General features: G+C 38.8%; 1 protein-coding gene across 2 annotated transcripts in view; it reads left to right on the forward strand.

The window, feature by feature from the left end:
• rbm26 (RNA binding motif protein 26) overlaps positions 1-20,450 on the forward strand; it is a 71,638-nt gene extending 51,188 nt beyond the window's left edge. For both annotated transcript variants that reach the window (XM_067986498.1, XM_067986499.1), the window contains exons 17-22: positions 2,526-2,693; positions 3,683-3,787; positions 5,190-5,393; positions 7,804-7,890; positions 11,276-11,389; positions 19,531-20,450. In XM_067986498.1, coding sequence (XP_067842599.1) covers positions 2,526-2,693; positions 3,683-3,787; positions 5,190-5,393; positions 7,804-7,890; positions 11,276-11,389; positions 19,531-19,620 — 768 coding nt within the window. In that variant the 3' untranslated portion in view covers positions 19,621-20,450. The remainder of the gene's footprint in view (positions 1-2,525; positions 2,694-3,682; positions 3,788-5,189; positions 5,394-7,803; positions 7,891-11,275; positions 11,390-19,530) is intronic.
• The last annotated feature ends 241 nt before the right edge of the window (positions 20,451-20,691 follow it).

Below are 20,691 nucleotides of genomic sequence, written 5' to 3' on the forward strand. Positions count from 1 at the left end.
TACATCTCTTGGCACCAGCTTGCTTCTTCAGTGCCTCTTTAGTTCTCAGCCTGCGCTGGTGCCTAGTGTGCTTAGATTCTGGTTGGTTGATCCATTCTGCCTCCTGTCAAGCTATCTCCTGGTTCCAATATTTTCTTTTATCATGTATCCCTGCTAGTGGCTGATACCCACAATATTTGTTAATGCTGTGCTCTGACATCACAATTTGCTGAACTATCCAGTTTGCTTTAAGTTAACCTAGCATAGAGAATCCTCCAACTTGTTCCAAAGGCCTACTATTCTCTGGGAACCACCTAACATCTAACCTATTTCTTCTCTTGTGTAATTTATAGGCATGATCCTAGGTCCTCCACAACCTATCGAATTGAAATAATTTGTCAGGGTGCATGCAATCAAATCCTTTCATTATTTCATAGACTTTAGTCAAATTACCTGAGCCTATGCTTCTCTTAAACATATAGTCCCAGCTCTTTAAGCCAATCAAGGTAGCTAAGATGTTTTAAACAGGGGATCATTCTTGTGACCCTTAGCAACCTTTTCCAAAGCCTCAATATTACACACTATATGAGAGGACCAGAACTTGACACTGTATTCTAAATGAGGCCTAATCAAGGTCTTGGAGAAAATGGTATGTTTTGTTTTGTAATGGAGTCCTGTGAATGCAACCCAGTACCCAATTGCTTTAGCTATAGCTATCTGTAGTGAATTTGAAGGATGTGTTCTGTGTATTCGTATCAGAAGTCCATGTTAAGTAATATAATTGGTGGAGTTCATTACCAATACAGGGTACTACTGTTCAGTCTCACTTGAGCAGGTGAGAACCTTTTAGAGAGTTATGAACTATGATCCCAAGATCTTTTCTTTCACCATAGGCTTCAGTTCTGTTCTGTGCAAGTATGCTTAGTGTTGGTATGCATAACACTGCACTTTTTTCTAAGTTAAATTGCATTTTCCAAATATGGGTCTATTCCCCCCCAACACATCGAGATCTGCTTGCAATTATTCAGTCTGCACAAATCATCGTATCAACCACAAACTTGTGCATCATTCCCCCAAGAACCTTTATCTAGGTCATTAATATAGTTGAAAAAGTGCAAATGCCTTAACACTGATCTGTGGGGGACACCATTGGTAACTGGTCTCCAAGCAGGTCCACAGGCATTGATAACAATTTTCTGCCTGCAAACATGCAGTCAATTCTTTATCCACTGCAGCAGCTTCCAAGAGTTGCTAAAGAGATTCTGTTGTCCTGGAATACTGCATTTACCAATCCCAGGAAAATTAGCAGCAGTTGGGAAGATCCAATTGAAAAAAAAATGTTTTCCTGGCCTCCAGTATTAAATCTTGATTTTTGGCTTGCAAGTCCTGCTGCTGCTACACAAGGCCTGCACATCAAAAGTAATATGAAATCAGCTGTAGTAAATTCTAAACTACAAAATGCAGATGACTTTTCTGCTAAGAATTCAGGGTAGCGAGAGAGAGATGGGCAATTATATTATATGCATGCTACAATGTGTTTTGCCTCATTTACATAGGAACATAGGAACAGGAACAGTTAAGTCACTATAGCCTCTTATACTGCCACATGAATCAGCTTGGGAGAAGAATCCATAAGAGAAGTTGTGCTTTTTGTTTCATGGGAGTCTCCTCCTCCCCCCACCCCCCACCCCCAGTTTAGAGCAATGAAATTTGAGCATATTAGCATTTCAGTCCAGTTCAGTGCAATTTTTAAAAAACTATTTTCCCCCCTTGTTCTTTTCACAAACCTATCTTCTGTTGAGAAGTATCACCTAAACATGGTTTAGGTCTGATTCTCTCCTAAATACTGGTGTAATTTCCACCTGTGAATAACCTAATGTTGAAAAACCTGAATTAACATATATGGTTTGAATTACTGGATCGCTCTTACAGAACTTTGAAAGTACTGGGCAGTCTGGAGCCCCTTCTTGGATGCTGAGATGTAAACTCCCTAACCTGAGGAGTAATGCAGGAAGGAGAATCAAATTAGCAGCTGCACCCACATAAGATACTGATCCAACCCTTTTATTTTCTTTCCATCTACTCAACAAGTCCTGGTCTAACAACACTATAACAAAATTGTTTCAGCCCACCAAAACTTAGTGTACCAATAATCCAGTGTGTTCCCCCTTTGGTAACATGTAATTAAAATTGTGCACTGACTTCTCAAGATTTTGAATAAATGTAAACTGAAAATACACAAGCGAAAGCAAAGTACTCCAGATGCTGGAAATACTCAGCAGGTCAGGCAGCATCTATGGAGAGAGAAACTGAGCTAACGTTTCGGGTCGATGATCTTTCATCAGAACTGAATACACAGCACGTGCTTTATCAGGGAACCAAGGGTAGGCTGATCAATCAAAGGGCAGAAAGTACAATCTCATTTCAAAGCCAGCTCCTTAGTATAATATAATTTGCTATGTTTTTGCTTAAAAAATCTTGTCTGAGAAAGTTGTATCCTGGGCACTTCGATCTGTATCATCCTGACTTTTTGAATCCATAATTAGATCTTGATAGCGAAGCTGGAGAAAAACAAAAGAATGAAAACGGAAGATAAAGCAGAAATTATGAAAACATTGCAGGCCTTAACTAAGAGTATAACCAAACTACAGGATGAACTGAAAGCAAGTGGAACAGGCTCATCTTTTCCTAAAACAGTGAAAACCAAAGCTCAGGTATTGCATTTAATTGGTGGTTTTCTGGTTGTTGTGTTTTTTAGAATAAATTTCTGTTTTAAAAATTAAATGATATGAACAAGAAGAGCTTCATAAGTGTTTTTATTTGTTTTTCTGACCGTTTTATACATTTGTAACAACATTCTGAATTTAGATTAAAGTATATATAGCCGTTTAGCGTTTCCACAAAAACCTGTAGTAATCCCACCAGAAACCAATTGCTTATGACTTCCTGCACAATACTCCACTGCCTTTTTAACGAGTAAGCTAAGAGACAAAAGAAATAATTTGAAGTATAGGATGAAAAATAACCATTCAGACCTTGTCCCTTCCCAAATTATTACTGTTTTTGATGGTTTTTTTCCCTCCATTTTTTTCTTTCCTTTCATGAAGGTGCGAACCCTTGCTGGGTATCCTACAGCACCATCCCAATTTCTTCATGCATGAATCTAGACGGGGATTGTTGTGAGGCTTTGTCATGGGTGCAGCCAAGACCAATCCTGTTCTCATCCAATGTCAAAACATACCCTTTCCAGCAGTAGTCATTGAATGAATAATGATCAACAGCAGAAATTATGACTGAATTTTCTGCCCCCTGTTGTGCTCCAGTTGCTGCTCTGGTTCAGATCAGTCAACTCGGCATCAGATCAGGGCTTTTCTGGTCTGCGCTAAACTGGTTCTGCTTTTATCCACTGTGTCACTAGTGAATCTCGCAAATGACCGCTTTTCTATCACAATACAAATGGTTAACCACTTTTTTCGTTAAACAGAAATATGTCCCCCATTTCCTTTCCTTGTAAGGCTTACAAAAGAGTGATTTAACCAAAAATGTCCATATATTTTGAGGGATTGAATTGTAAGTTTGTAACCTTGGTTTTGTGTCTCTTGCTGCTTTTTGATTAGCAGAGGTCACCTGATCCCCAAGAATAGATTATAGGCTTGCAGTTCATTATTTGGATTTAAGCAAATGCTGAATTTTTCTTTTGTAGATGCAAAGAGAACTACTAGATACAGAGTTGGACTTGCATAAGAAAGTTCAGGCTGGAGAAGATATCACTGAACTTAGAAAAAAATACAATGAGCTTCAGCTAGAGGTAGGAAGAATGTCTGTAGTAATTCAAAGATATTAAGAAATTACATGCTTTCATATTCGTGTTGAGGTGCAAGTAACATTTTGGAGTATATTCTCTGCCTACTGCATTAACTTTTCACCTAAGTCATCGTCTTTCCCCCAGATTGTAGTTTGGATGTCTAAATCTTTTTTTAAGGTCCATACAAAATTAATCTTGGCATTTTCTTTTTTAAAAAAAAAACAAGCACACTTCCAGCTGTGGTGCATTTTGCTGACCATCATACTGATAATTATTCTGGAAATCTTTTTGCTAAAGTTTAAGTATCTGACAATTTCTGTTAAAGGGAATACGGTGCAAATTTAGATAGTTGTGTACACCCCCAATATTTTTCATTTAAGTTTTTTTTGCATGAAAATGGTATATGTGGTTTACTGGCCTCTGGATTGGAGCCAACTTTAGGCTGCTGAGCCATGACTTCACAGCATTTAGCTTAACATTTCTAACACAACCTCCGCTTGCTTTATTGGATATAAGGTTGTTCATTAGATTTTTGCTGATCTCAGGTTCAGCTTATAGGCTGTCTCAAATCATAATTTGATAAAAACAACAAAAACCAAGGAACTTGTTGCAATAATAGTGGTTTACAGAAGATGGCAGCATTGTCTGCTAGTTTAATATAATCAGAAAAGAGTAATGCTTAATTTCTATTGCATATTTTCTGATAGTCTTGCTACACCACTTAAAGATGTGTGGTATAAATCTGCCAAACTGACATCGCTATGAAGTTTGACATCAGAACACCGCTTGGAAAAGGTTGTACCTCATTAATGATGCATAGACACAATAGTATAACTTTTTTTTAAAAAATCTTCAAATCCCTACCCTTTGCCCTTGCCATGGATTGGAAGGTAGCACAACACTGTGACTGTAGTAATCTAAACCCAGTTGTTATTTGCGCAGGACTATTGATCTCTTTTTCATCGAAGTTTCAAAAAAAAGTGCTTTCCTCCCACAGAGTGCCTAGCATGTGTTGTTTCTTAATATACTCTGTGCATAAGTTGAGGCAAAAATGCTGATTTAAGCTGTTCAGTTGTAAAAAGTGTCAGCAAGTTTAAGTTTGTGTGCAGCCAAGTGAGGGGAATTGAAATAGTAAATGCAACCTTCCAGTCATGTTGAATTTTTTTTAAAACTTAAATATAAAGGATAAATAAAGTAAACTTACAAGTAGTTTTTTTGTGACACTTCGCATATTGCAGCTAGCGTAATTTTTTGTTACTGCTGAGCACGTATCCTTGGCGTTCTTTGCTAAACTCCCAACAGTTTTGGCAGCTTTGGAAATTTCATTTCTTTTAAACGGGATTTAAACAACATTAAACCTATTAAACGCGTCTGAGCATGTTATGTGTTCATACTCTTATTGCAGGCTGCCAAACGGGGGATCCTTTCCTCTGTTCGTGGAAGGGGACACCACTCTAGAGGGCGAGGTGGGCACAGAGGTCGAGGCAGAGGACATCGTGGGCGAGGCCGGGGTGTACCTTTTCATTCTGTAGTAGACCATCGTCCAAAGTCATTGAATATATCTGGTTTTTCAGAAAGTGACCAAGATGAAGTCCTGCCACATTTTGCAGTAAGTATTTTCAGTATATTTTTACTTCAATCAGCGTGATAGATGCATTCTGTTGTAGTACTGAGCCAGACAGACAAGGAAATATTGATTTCTTTTGTTATTTGATCACAGCCAGGAGAGAGTAGCACCCAGTCAAGCATCATGCATGCTCGTTTCCTTCTATAGCACAGCTAATGCACTGCACCCCCTAATGAGACAATTTCACTTTTCCAGCCACCTTTGAGTAAGTTTGGTCAAAATGAGCGCTGGATGAGGGACAAGCTATTAGGACCAAAATTGAGGCTGCCTAAACTCATTTCACGTAGCCAGCAGATAGTGGAGACTTTTATCCCAGCAGTCTAGACTGGATTTGAACCCACGTCCCCAAGGTGACAAACCAATGTCTAACCCACCACACCACTCTGTTCCTCACCTTTTTATTTTTATCTTTTATGTCCTCGTATCAAATTTCCACCCTTCTTTCTGGCTCTTCATCTGGTAAGAACATGCCCTTGTACGAGGGGTTTCTCTCTTATCTTGCATACAAGTTTATTTGCAAATTGTCTCATGGGCAAATCTACCCTTTTTAAGATGTTTCCTTCCCTACTTGGATTTCCCTTTTCTAGGAATCTTCTGTGTGGCCTGGATTCAGATGTTTCCCGGCCTGGATTCAGATGTTTCCCGGCCTGGATTCAGATGTTTCCCGGCCTGGATTCAGATGTTTCCCGGCCTGGATTCAGATGTTTCCCGGCCTGGATTCAGATGTTTCCCTGCCTGGATTCAGATGTTTTTTCTAAATGGCCCATGTGTGCGCTCAGTTTAATACTGTATAGATCCCTCTGAGGTTACTACCTTGTAATGAATCCTGGTAATTGTTCACTGTATCTGAGTGGGCTTGTAATATTCATTCATCAATACTTCAAATTCCTTATACAGTCCTAAACAGACCTTTTGAAAGGGCATTACCTCTATCATAGAAGTATGAAGAATCAGTTACACTTTGGAGTAAACTGTGTTGCACTTTTCAGCTAGTCCAATAATTTCCCATCATGGATTGACTTTGTCAATCTAGCGTGGTCTGATTTATCATGATTGGAAATGCTGCTGTGTGTGTTTGCTTTTGTTTTTCCACTTTGGTCTATTGTGCCAAATTCTGTTTTATGAAATTGAAATTTTTTGAAATTAAAATAGGGGCCTCAATTTTTTTCCGTGGCTCGTGCCGCAAGTGGGGTTTCCTAGGCAGCAAAGTAGAGCACCTGAATTTCCATATCTGATTCGTAGGGTGCCTGATTTTGTAATCTACAATTAGGGGGTTAAAAAAAAGGCCATGCTACTGGCATGGGTGGTCTCTTTAAAAATATTTAAATCTCGAATGTTCTGACTTCAGGTGAGCCTTGCCCATGCAAACTGGGTGCAGTGAGTGTTTGGGAGCTCTCCTGTTCAAGCAGACCTCTTAAACGAAGGAGGCAAGTTTAAAACATTTGATGGCATGAATTTGGTCAGCCTCCCTCCATGCAGCTGCCATCTATTCTTTTACTAGAAGGTGGCCTTCAGCCCCATATAGGGCCCACCCTCCTTTGGTGTAGTTCCTGCATTACCACCTCCAATACTGTTGGTTGTGGCAAGTGAGACAATACAATTTATATTTTAATATTGGTATGCCAATAATGCATGAATGTTAATATTTTTTTACAAATGAAATGTTTTGTAGTGTACCCAGTGGATCCCTTACATTGCTACTGCATTTATGATATAAAATTTGAAGCAGAATAAAATGCAGTGTTACGAAGAGAGAACAGGACAATGGAATTAATTTTGGATTGCTCTAGTGAAAGCGGCGCACGTGATGGGCCGAATGGCCGCCTCTGCGTTAAACTTATATAGTTCTATAGCAAACAATCAAAGGGAACAATGTTTCTTGGATGTCTTCACTGTCACTGCATCCAGTTAGACATATTCGCTATCACCTCCACAACTTAGCCCTTTTGTGACGAGCTTCAACCCTTTAAGAGCTGCCTCCCTGTTAGATTTTGCATTCCCCAGCCAAATATGCTGCAGGCCAACGGCTCTCGCAAGCTTTATCTATGCGTATAAGCTAGAAGCCAGGGCTTATGTCACAAAATTCAGTGCGGCCCATGAACTGGGTGTGCACATGCCACAGGTATGTCAATATTGCAAAATCTGGACTAAATTAGGATTAAGCATTTTTCCCATGTTCTATAGTTTTGGTTTACTCATTTTAAAATCTCATCATTCAAATGCAGTATTACTCACAGGATTTGTTTCAGACTATGTCCAGCAGCGTTTTTATTTTTGGGTGAATGTATTTCCGAAGTTAATCGACTTCAATAAACAGTGGGTGGAGAGTTTGATTATTAAATCAGTATTTAAAATTTTACTGGTTAAAACACTACTGTATTTCTTTTTTAAGCAATTTGGTGAAATTGAGGATTGTCAGATTGACGATGGCTCTCTCCATGCAGTCATTACTTACAAGACGAGGGCAGAAGCAGAGGCTGTAAGTAAATGGTGTTCATGAAGTAATTCTATATTACATTAAGTATTAAAATGACTCCAACATCTTTAAAAGGATCATTCCTTTTATGAATGGGAACCCGGATGGTGAAAGCACTTGGCATGGCAATTTAGGGAGCAAATCCAATTTCAATGATCCTTAAGTTCTTTTCCATTTGAAGTGAAGTGTCTTGTGGTTTGCATAATTTTCTTGCAGCTATTGTACTATTTGAACCGCACTAGCTGAACTTTTTAAGCCATGGTATCATTATTTGGTTAACAAAAAAGATGGTGGAAATCAAACTTAATGTTCTGGGCCAAATATATTGATATCTTTGTGTCGATGTTCAGTAAGGTCCTTCAGAATCTGGTGAATGGAGAATATGTTGTATATGTGTGAACATTTTTTATCAGCAAGATAGGAGTGCTGCTTTGAGGGAAAAAAATGGGTCTTTGAGGATGACTTTTTAGAAGAAATTATACAGATTTTCTTTTTTAGTCTTGCGCCTCAACCATTTTTTGTGCCAGATGTATTACTCTTTGCTGTTTGATTGTGTTACAAGGTAGCTGGTGTATAAAGGGTTGCTTTTAGATACAAAAATACCAATTCTCTGGGCAAGCCTGGTTCAGTTGTATTCTGCTAAAGATGCAGCCTGAGAAATACTACACAGCTGTGTTTAAATGCAGCTGGAACTAGTGAAATTTAAATATGGAAATTCAAAATTTATACCTGGGAACTAACATTGTACAATTAATTTAAAGATGTCATTGAAGGTGTAATTATTTCTACATTTCACATGACGCTGTAGTTCCAAATTGTGCGATAAATCTTGACTTGGTTATTCTGGTATGCTGCTGATGCATTAACAATGATTTGTTTTAGTTTGTTCTTTTAATTTAAGATTTTGGTTTTCACTGTTTGGTTCAGTGCATATCCTTAATTAGTTTTAATTTAATGCTTTAATTAGTGTATTAGACTACGTCTCTGATGCCACCATGGATGAGTCAAAATTTTCTCCCAACTGAACATAGGTAAGGCTGAAGGCATCGCTTTCAGCTCTTGCTATAAAGCTACCTTGTGACTGGAAGATCTAGCAAAGCAAAGAAGGCTTCAGTGGCCCGGGAGTACGATGAAAGACAAAGGTAGATGACCCGACTGGTGCGGACCGCCTCACTGGCAGTGTAATGACCTCCATCCTAAGCACCAGCGCATACCCTCTCCTATTCCCCGACTTGGAGGCACCCATGCTACATTAGCAGCACCTGCTGTCTGAGAGGAAATGGGAGCTGTGGTTATGGACTGCACTTGTTAAAATGATTGTTATGGCCAGAGGGCTGTAAAATATCCAGTAGGAAGATGCGGTGCTGTTCCTTGAGCTAGCGTTGAGCTCTATTGCAACAGTGTAGTAGACCAAGGGCAGAGAGGTAAGAGTGGGATTGGTACAGAGAATTGAAGTGGCAGTGACCTGAAGCTCAGGATAAGCTCGGGGCACAGCACCTCCTCTTTCCACTAGGTACTTAACATTCACTTTAACAACTTCAGACCTTAACCACAGCTCCCATTTCCTTTCAGACAGCCGGTGTTGGTAATGTCGGATGTGTGCATTAGTTCTTATGACATTTGGGGGGGGGGGAGGTTGTGGGCTGTGCTTGGGTTGAGGGTCCCCTGGAAGGGTGGTCGGCTTCCCTGGTGTCACCTGCCTTTTTCTTCCGAAGTCACTGGAGCCTTCTCCACTTTGCCAGATTTTACATGCTTCCCTCCCCCCGCTATTCTGCTGTAACTGTTCACACATCCTCTGTGTCTTGGATATATAATTTATTTCTCTAATTTCACTTCTTTTATCACGCCATTGTCATTAATCATGTCCTGTCCTCCACCTAATCAGAGACCTTTTTTCTCTTGCCCCCTTTTCCCTGGCTCTGTTCCTCCTTATAAGCTGTTCATCTGTAACATCTTGCAGTTCTATGGAAAGGTCATCGACCTGAAACGTTAACCCTACTTTCCTCTCTCCACAGATGTTGCTGCATTTGCAGTATTTTGCTTTTTTTCCCAGTTTTGTTTTGTACTTAGATGCCCATGCAGGAGTCTTAGCCCTCAAATAGCAAGGAGGAATAATAAATAACTAGCACAGCCAGATGAGAAAAGCCTTCAATTTCAAGGAACTTTTTTTTTACCTTTTTAATTGTTATGAGGCTAGCTTTTCCAAGTTAATGTATTGTGAAATATGGTTCCTTGAGATGGTGCCTCTGGCCTAGTTTCAAAGTGTATTTTTTGCCCTGGCTGTTAATCACCTCGAAGACCAGCTCAGCTGTATACTAGCTTTAAATCTGCATATTCTCGTATTTAAGGATGTCTGATACTCTGTTTCTGCCCAATGTTACTCAGACACTGTGTCCAGGGATCTAAAGAACTCTTGTCTATCAAAACACTTAATAATGTCTAAAAATTTCTTCCAAATCTCTTGTAAGCCTTCTCTGCTCCAGTAGAAATAGTCCCAGTATCTTGAGTGTCTCCTCGTAACTAGTTTTTTATCCCTGATGAACCTACACCGTATGCTCTGTCTGGCTTTAATGTCTTTTCTGTAGCTGGGTGCCCAAAACTGCACACTTCTTAACTTGGCCAAACAAATGTATCATTACCTCTTTGCTCTCATTAGTTTTGTTGCTATTCTACTAAGGCTTGGATAAAATGGAACTCTTAAATTTGTGATAGTGTTCTGTAATACTGAGTTTATCAGATACAAAGGTACATTTATTACCACAAAGATATAGTTAGAGAGATAATTAACTTCCCAGCTCTTGAATAATCTTTCTGCTCTCGTGCTTCTGAGCTGCTTCCATAATAAACAGCTTAATATTTTTGTTTTCTTCAGTGGCTCCCTCTGGAACTGCATAAATCTTTGGTTGGAGGGAGTCTTTTTTTTTGTCTATTTGGAAATTTCTCAATTACTTTTATTGTACATTTTAGTTTAAAAGTCTGGACTAATGTACTTCTTAAATGCTGCAGTGATTTTAAAATAATACAATGCCTTCTGCATGCTCACGCGAGTTCAAGTCTTCACATATCAACTGCCTTCTCCAACAACCTTTGTCGGCATTGAGTTTTTCTAGCAAACTTGTTATATTTGGATTGTAACACTATGGATGGTTAGAGTATTAACCAATTTGCTACAGCTGTGTATTCCACAAAATGCTTTGCTTGTTTAATCAGTATGCCATTTAGTAAGGCTGCCCTCGTATTTGATATTTTGGAGACCCTGATTAACTTGGAATGTTTATCCAAGGAGCTTGTTATATAAACTCTACAATTGAAATTATTGATCTAGCTTCCTGAAGTAGCTTTTGTTAAGGGACAGATGTGATTTTTCTCTGTTCAATGTGCCTTTTAGGCTGCTTTACATGGAATTCGTTTCAAAGGGCAGGACCTTCAACTTGCATGGTACAAGCCTGGAGCTACCACCGCAGCTGCTGAACCTGAGGATGTGGAGGCAGATGAAGAAGAGGTACATGTTTTATAAACTAATTCAACTTTCAATTTTAGTGACAATGTTGTGAATTTACCATATACTAAAGCTCTGTTTATGCTGAAAATTCCATACTTCTACTGAGCGAGAGGTGCAAGTATGTCACATGAAGCCTCTGCATGGTCATAATGTGCTGAAGCTGTCCTGTACTGCATGTGGCAAGAAAGCTCTCATTCAGGTTTTAGTTATCAGTTTTTTTGCAGCAATCCAAGAATTGCAGTGCATGAGTTTTTTAAACCATCAACTTATCATTTGTTTAATTTTTGGGTTCAATGTACTATTTAGTTAGTTTAGTGGATAGTTTGCTCTCGAGTAATTGTTTTTTTAAATAAAATAAATTGTTCTTGTAAGTTTTATTTTACAAGCTCCAGTTGGCGTTGTGCATTAATTTGACATTGTTGCTGTGAACAAAGTCTCACATCAGTGGTCCTATAGCAGCACTGATTTGGAGGTCTGAAACTGTATTCATAAGTTGTACGTTTTGCTACTGTACCTTTCCAGTAACACATGCCCTTCGCTGCCTACCCATGTTGCATAACTCCTTAAATTGCAGCGCCTTTATAGGTTTTCGAAGAGGATTTGTGATGCACACTTGAAATGCTGGGAAGTAAATCTGGTTGAAAGGATGGCATGCCTACACTAATTGTTAGGTCTCAAGTCTATTTTGCAGTCAGAACACAAGCACAAGCATTCATTTCCCAATTGTGTAGGACATTGTCGTCCGTCCATAGACAGAGTTGGAGTCAAGTTATGCATCGACTCCCAGGATTGAGCATCAGATGGTAGTTGATAAAACTCTAGCGAGAACTCTGATTTATACTAAGCAATGTCACCAATTAAAGCTTATCAACATGGCCTGACTGTCAAATATATTGCAGGGACTTTACTTCCCTCCTCTTACAGATCATTAAGTTGACATTAACTGCAACAATACCTGCACGTGTTCTGATTCTCCTTTGCCACAGGTTCTCACTAGGAGAGGTCTCCTCTTGCAACCTTTCTTTATGGGGATTACATCCTGCTAATGCAGGCACTGCTATCAGAGCTTTGAGTTCAGTCAGTGAACTAAAGTACCACCAGCTCTTGGATCCTTGACGTCAATCCTCTGAACCCAATATCCTGAACCTCTTTGTAGGTTTGTATTCAAAATTCACTATCTTTCCCCTTCTGTATGTGTGGAACTCCACTAAGGTGGCACTGGCAGGTCAAGTAGCTGTACTTCGCACCAGCCAGGACGAACCAGTTGCCGAGTCCCTACTGCTATGAAGGAGGATCTCTTTATTTGAGCTATCACAATATAATCAGTGTTCAGAAATAGTATGATGAATTATAGGATGTAGCAGCACAGAAGTGAGCTATGTCCATTAAGTCTGTTGGTTTTTCTCCATGTGAACTACTTGGTCTAATCCCACTATTCTCACTCCCCATACCATTTAATAATTTTCAAACAACTAATTCCCTTTCTTTAAAAAAAATTCTAACCTCCTTTAATATTTTTTGTAAGTCTTAAATTTGTGTCCCCTTATTACTCTCTTTGTCAACCAGTGGAAACAATTTATCGCTATTTACCTTATCATAAACAGTCATAATCTTGATAACCTCCATCTGATCACCCCATAACCTGCTCAGCTTTAATGAAAAAAAACCTTAACTTCAATTTTCTCTTGTTAACTTATGACCCCCTTCCCCCATACCTGATAACATCCAAGTCAAATCTATGCTACATTTTTTCCCATTGTTTTGTATTCTTTCTATAATGAGCTTCCCTAAACTGCACATAATATTCCAACTTCAGCCTGAAGTGTTGTAGAAGTTCCAGCATTACCTCCTTGAACTTGTATAATAGTTTAGTTAGGCTGCAATTGGAGTGTTGTGTGCTGGGCAAGAGTCCAGAACATTGGATGCCTAAAGCATCTTCCATTTGGGGATGATGATTATTCAAGCCCACTATGTTGTACCCATTCAGCAACAAATAGTCCAGGTTAATGCTGTAATCAGATGGACACTGCTCACTTGCATGTGTGGATTACATTCAACAAGCTGTCAGACTGTTGCAGCAATCTGCAGTTGATGTCCTTGAGGTGAGCCTGTAGTCTGCAGCCGAGTATACCTCCCTTTTGGGGATGCACCTGACTGAGAATATCTGATCTCCCCTATTAACCTACAGGCAGATTTTGTAAATATCCCCAATAAAAGGAAGGAACCTGTAAAAATACACGTGCATTAGTCAGTCACTCTAGTAACTAAGTAGTCACACTTGGAGGAAAAGAAGGTTTTGTTTGGGACAACAATAAACCTTCTACAGAGGAGTTCAAAAATACTGACATGTTTTTTAAAAAAAGAATCTCTATTGCATTCACACTCCTAATTCTGTCCCTTAGCATAACCATCAGAAAAGGACCAAATATGACACTCTGTTGTCAGTTGTGTCTTTGTCAGGGCACTTATGTCAGTAAGTAGCTTGATATATAATTAATTTTATAAATAAAACAAATGATTTGTCCTGGCATAAAAATGTGCCAGATCCCATGGTTTTCTGTGCTTATCCTAGGCAGCGCGATTTTCAAAACCAGGTTCCTGTATCTCGGTCCCATTCTGTTCTTTTGCCTTGGTTGGTGTATTCTGCTTGGTTGGTGTATTCTGCTTGGTTGGTGTATTCTGCATAAGGAACCAGAGACTGGTGCTTTTCTTGCCAGTGTCTAGCTCCATTCTTGCTGTCACCACTCTGAATTTTGTGAATTACTTCCTCTGTAGCTGTTCCATGATGGTTTTTTTTGCCATGATAAATTATGCTCCTTAATTTTAAATGATTAAGAAAGGTAATGAACTGTGTATGAACAGGTCCTGTTAAACTGATATTAGGTGGGATTCAGAATGAATAGATGACATACAAAAATGGTGACAAAGTGAAAAACATTGACCTACGTAAGAACTCTTGATCTGCTGTTCAGTGATGGGAAATATTTAAAATTTAATCTGTAATGCAAACAAAATTTATTAATAGTTAAGTGCATGCAAGATATAATTATGATTTAAATGTAGTGATTCTTGAGATTGGTTTAAGGAAGATGCATGTGTGAAAGCATGTTCATAGTGTTGGTATTTCCTGTGGTGCAAAATACCTTTTTTGCCACATTAACAATGTTCAATGAAAGCTATCAAGGAAAGTTAAGATGACCTTTTCATATCTGTAAAACGCTTTGGGGCTTGATTCCTGAACATGACTAGATAAAGTGCTGTTTTTGGCAAAGCACTTTCCATTATTGCCTGCCAGCTCTTTTAGCAGGCAGCAATTTTGGGTGAATTACATCAGACGGTAATAGTACAAAAGAAATCTCATGTCAGTCAGTTACTATTATTGCCTGTGAAATACTGCCAGTAAAGTGCATGTAGTAATTGTATAGAGAGGATGAGAACATTCTGGAACAGTACCTCAGATTGATCTACTTTAAAAGTAGTCAGTTTTACTGATAATGATAGTAACAACTTAAACTAGACAAACTGTTTTTCAAGTAGGCCATAGATCTTCTCAATTCACAGAAGAATGTTCATTGTCCTGGGGTCGTTGCCAATCTTTTTTTAATATTCTCTTCCTTTTCCTCTTCTCTTTCTCCCCCCCCCCCCCCCCCTCTCCAGTTGCTGTCCTCCTGTTTCTTTCCCTCTCATTAGTCTGTTCACTGGGCATTTATAGAATTCTCATATCAGCCTATTGCAGAATAGGCTGTCTTGAGTCACATTCTATAAAACAGTTCCACCAGTGAAAATTTATTTGTCTCTAATGTTGAGACCATTCATCATCACCCTGCTCTCTTCAAACTAACCTCTTCCATCATGTGACTCATCTCTTATTTGCTCAATCCCCTTTCCATGATCCTGTCAGTCACCAAGACTGCTTGTTTCCGGTGCTACAACATCCCCTTCCTTCCTACTTCAGCCATTAAAGCCCTTAATCTATGTTTTTGTCACCATTCGACTTGATCGCTCTAACCTAGTCCTTGTTGGCCTCCCATCGTCTTAGCTTCATAAACTCCAATGAAGAGGAAGATAGTGGGCTATTGTGAGCTGAGAGGGCAATGGGATTAGATTAGCAACGAGCTACCACAGATATGACTGCTTGAATGGCTGCCTTTTGTGCTACATGATTCTAAAACTGAGCTGCTCACAATCCTATCCTGCACCTATTCCTTTCCCCCCCATTACCACTAACCTCACTGATCTACATTGGTTGGCCGTCATACAACGCATTGAATTTAAACTCCTTATCCTGCAGCCTTCAATCCTCTAACTCAGAGGTGCATTCTCTCCTCTACCTCTCTACTTTTCTCCCCACCTTTAAAAGCCTTCTTGGAGTCGGTCCTTTTAACCAAGCTTTCAGTCACCTTTTTAAACTTCTCACCATAGCTTCTGTTCCTTTTTTCCCTCTGCAAAGTACCCTGGGAAGTTTTTCTTTTGTTGAACTTTCCATATAAATGCTTGAGTAGTTAATTACAAGTCAGACGACTAAGATAGTTTTTGAGAGTTCTGGCCCCTTCCCTAGCCCAACTGTTGCTTTCATTTTTCTGACCCTCCTATCTTTATCACTTCTGTGAATTTCTCTCTGCTTTTATCTGATGATTAGGGAAAGAGATAAAAGAAATTGAGAGGCAAACAAACATTGGGAGATACACAGATCACAGAAAAGACTAGTGAAGGAAAAGCTTATCGAGTGAGTCAGAGAGAAGCATAGATATGGAGATGATCAAAGTGTGAGAAGCATTCAAAAGGAGGACAAAGGGAAGATAAAAATAGAATGAGACGTATGCAAAGAGCTTGTTACAGCAAGTTTTTTTTTATTTTGGTTTGTGAGCAGTAATCTCTTAGGAGATTAACTAGTTAATACCAATAAAGGCATATTTATGTAAAATTTTGACGAAGTACATGACTATCTTAAATTAACAGTGAGCTTGTATAAGCCAGGTTATCGTACATAGCCACTGTTTTGTGGTGTTCAATCAGATTTGAGATGCTAACAATGTCCCATTTTTGTTTTTGTGATGAAAACAGCTGTCTAGTTTGCAATACTTGTTGAAGGCGCATCATCTGTTAGCCATGACCTTACTCTGAAGAACTGGCAATTTGATCGCTGCTCTTGTTTGCACCATGGTTAAACTTGATTTCCAAGGCCACTTATATTGCTTTAGGCATTCTTGATTTTGCCTAATACACAGGGTACTCATACAACTGCAAAGGCCAGAGGCTTGCTTATTGTTCCAGAGCACAATGCTGTCAGGAAAGAATTGAAGAAAATTATGGTATCAAGATGTTGGGCATGTTGTATGTAAGAGTTTTTAATTTATATACAGTTGAAATAAGGTGTTTGTGCCTGCAGTTATTGGAAGCACTTTCAATACTTCAGTTATGCAATAATCTCTGCCACAAAATACTTGGTTTTAAAATCAGATAGCCAGTTCCTGTATCAGAATGCATCATATTGTACTAATGGGTCCAGTAGATAAAATTGATCAAAACGCAAGAACAGTTTTACTCGTACAAGACTCCAACTTTTTGAGTAGGCCTGTGGATTACAAGTACGTTTCAGTTTTGCCATCAATATTTGGCCATCAGGATTTCCAACTCTGCCATAGTTTTTTGCTTTAGTATTTTCATGCTGCTTTTTCTGCACATTCAACTTTCTGTTGCTTTCACACCTGAGAAATAACTATTTACATAATAGCACTGAATTTCTGCCTGTAAAATAAAATGTCAGCCCTGTATAATTAAAGACATTTTGCCACCTAGTGCTCATATTTGGGGGGGGAAAATCAACTTGTTAGAGTTTTGATGAACTTCAACCCCTTCTTTCATTCTATTTAATTTCTGGATCTTAATATGACTTTGTTTTAATTACCTAGCATGGAGGAGTTGCTGAGCCTTGCGCTGAGAGATGGATGATTTAACCTATAATGCTTCAGTAATTCTGTCAGTCTCTTTCAACTTTCAATTGTGTTTGTTAATTTATCTCCCTCTTGTCAGCCTTAGTGATGTTTAAGTCCGTTTCCATGTATGTCATTGTGTGAATCAAAATATTTGGGGGAAAATTCAACTGAAGTGGACAAAAGATCTTGAAAGTCACCTCCCAGATCCATGTCTATCTCTCCCGCAACTCCATGTTTGAATCCTTCCAATCTGGTTTCTGTCTCTTCCACAGCACTGAATCGGCCTTGGCCAAGGTCAAGGACTACACTCTCCATAACTGACGGTGGTGTATTATCCCTCCTCGACTTCTCTACAGCCTTTGACATAGTCGACCACATCATCCTCCTCCAGTGCCTCTCTTCCGTTGTCCAACTTAATGGGACTTCCCTCGCTTAGTTCCATACTTACCTATCCAATCATAGCCAGAGCATTTGCACCAATATTTCTCTTCCCACTCTATGCTGTTGCTATGAGAGGATTCATTCTTGCCCCCACACCACTTCCCTTCTGAATGCTGCTCCTTGGCAGTATCATCCATAGACGTGGGATCAGTTTCCACATGTCTGCGGATGACACCAGTTCTACCTTTCCTTCACCTCTCTCGATCCCTCCACTGTTGCCAGACATCAAGTCTCGGGTGAGCTGTCGGGTGTGACTCCAACCACTGGAGCGTTTTCCATTTGACATGCCAATTACCTCAGTTTTGTAAGGCTCCTTGTTGCCATACTGAATTAATTGCTAGCTGCTCTCAGTTTCGCAGCATATCTTTTTTTAGACTGGCTGGCTTGTTTTGTTGTTTTAATTAGCATGTTCTGTAAAGATGCATTAATGCAGTTCTTATGTGTTTAAACCATTGTGATAACTAATATTTAGATAGTTGCATCAAATTAACTGAAACCCAATTCAGTATAAAATTGAAATGCCACCATTTTAAAAAAAAGTTAAATTTAGGAAGAGGCAATAATATTTTTGGAGACATGGGTTTGCTGATATCTATTTCAGCTTAAAAGATGCTGTCGCATTATGATCTTTGCAGAACATAATTATCTATTATATCAAGTAAACCAGCTTCAGACAGCAACAGTTTCTACATTATCAGATCACTTGCTTTTGCAGGATCTAATTGAAATGTCAGGCATCTGCCAGAAGGTGCAATATTTGGTCATATTCCTTTTAAATGAAGCTAGCACAACCTTTTGAGAACCACAGTACTGTTGCACTAGATGAATTATTTTAAAAATTATTTTATTCACAGTACAGACAATTACTTCAGTTTAGTCTGAGCATGATGAATATAGTTGTGTGCCTGGCATTATGAACTGTTCCACATTTTTGTTGGTGACTTATAAACCATAACTCTTTTGTTCAGTAACACAGAATTTACCAGACTGTTCGGTCCAATTTACATGTGCAGATTAGCTTGAGTTGCCTTAGATAGTTTCTTTTGAAATCAAATACCACCAATATCTCATGCAGCTAAAACACCATAGCCTCGCGGTGTTAAGATTTTTTAATTATTATTCTTGGGATATTTGCGTTGCTGCCAAGGCCTGGATTTATTGCCCATCCCTTGTTGTCCTGAGAAGATGGTGGTGGACCACCTTCTTGAACCATTGTGAAGGTACTCTCACAGTGCTATTGGGTAGGGAGTGTCAGGATTTTGACTCAGCGGCAATAAAGAAACGATAATATGTGAGGTCAGGGTGGTTTGTGACTTGGAGGCGATGCTGTTCCTATGCACCTGCTGCCCATGTCCTTCTAGGTGGAGGAGGTCATGAGTTTGGGAGGAGCTGCCGAAGAAGCCTTGGTAAGTTGCTGCGTTGCATCCTGTAGATAGTACACACTGCAGCCATGGTGCGCCGGTGGTGGAGGGGGTGAATGTTTAAGCTAGTTGATGAGGTGCCGATCAAGTGAACTACTTTGTTCTGGATGGTGTTGAGCTTCTTAAGTGTTGCAGCTGTATCCATCCAGGCAAATGGAGAGTATTCTATCTCACTCCTGACTTGTACTTTGTAGGTGGTGGATAGCTCACAAAAGTGGTGATATGTATTAATTATACTGTGCATCTCAGTTGATGTTGAAGTCCATTGGTTTTTATTCAAAAGTTTTGCAATTTGCTTTTGTAAGTGAACTCTCTCTATTTTAATGAAAGAATTTCTACTTAGTTTCAGGAAGAGTCTTTGATTGATGATTCATTGCTCCAAGATGATGACGATGAAGAGGATGATAATGAATCGCGTTCGTGGCGAAGATGATCAAAGAGCGACCAATGTTTACTTACAGAAAGCTATGCTGTCTGCATTCTAAATCATAATGTGATTTTTAAAAAAAAAAACTAATGTACTAAAGATTGTAGTGAATTACCTGTATTAGTCCAGAAGCACTGTTTGGGGTAGAGAGTAATGGATTAGGCCCTGCAATGAGTTGCTACTGTACCTATATGGAAGGATTGAAATGAAATTACGGCTTTAGTTGCAACAGGAGGCATGTATGTAATTCATTTTTTAAAATTCATTTTGTGAAACTTGGTATACAAATGTTCATTGAACTTCAGCCTAAAAAAGAGATACCAAGACTTTACTTGTAATTTACTGATTTGGTCATATGATCTGACCAAACTAAGAACATTTCAATGTAACTATTATAAATGGTTCCATGTTGTTATGGAATGAAGGTTGACATTGAATCTCTTTATGGATGTTTTGAAAAACTCAGACATTCTAAGCTTTGTGATAAGAGCAGAGCACTTGGGAAGTACTGAGAAGTGCTCTTGTTTGTTAAAAGTTATGTATACCTTTATTTTGCATAGTTTGCTTTAGGCTTTACTATGTATTAGCCTTGGTTTTCTTCTGTTGGATTTGTGTACGTATTTTACTTGAGGGTTGATTTTAAACATTCATTGTACAACAGCTCTGTCAAAGTCTTTTTGACTTTTGAGACATGTTTAAAAAAAAAATAAAGAAATGGAATGGTCTAATATATTAAAAAAAAATGGAAAAGAAAACCGTATGTAATATAAAAGAAGAGAATTGGTTACATGTAAAAACAAAAAAGTAAGACCATTCCAAACCCCCACCAAAAGAAATCAGAAAAGAGCTTTAACCAATTCTGCGTTTCTGTTAACTGTTTTTAAAGTTTCCTTTGCAGCAAAGGGATGATGGTAAGTACAATTCTACTGCATAATGCACATTGTTTCTAGATGTTGCAGTTTGGAGCATTATCCATTACAGGATTCAGCTAATGCTGCTATCCAAACAATGACCATATTTTTATTTGTTTCTGTCACTTAAAATAGTACATTATAAATGATTTATGGGTGATCGTCA

This window comes from Heptranchias perlo, chromosome 6, assembly GCF_035084215.1.
Source record: "Heptranchias perlo isolate sHepPer1 chromosome 6, sHepPer1.hap1, whole genome shotgun sequence".
Taxonomy (NCBI): domain Eukaryota; kingdom Metazoa; phylum Chordata; class Chondrichthyes; order Hexanchiformes; family Hexanchidae; genus Heptranchias; species Heptranchias perlo.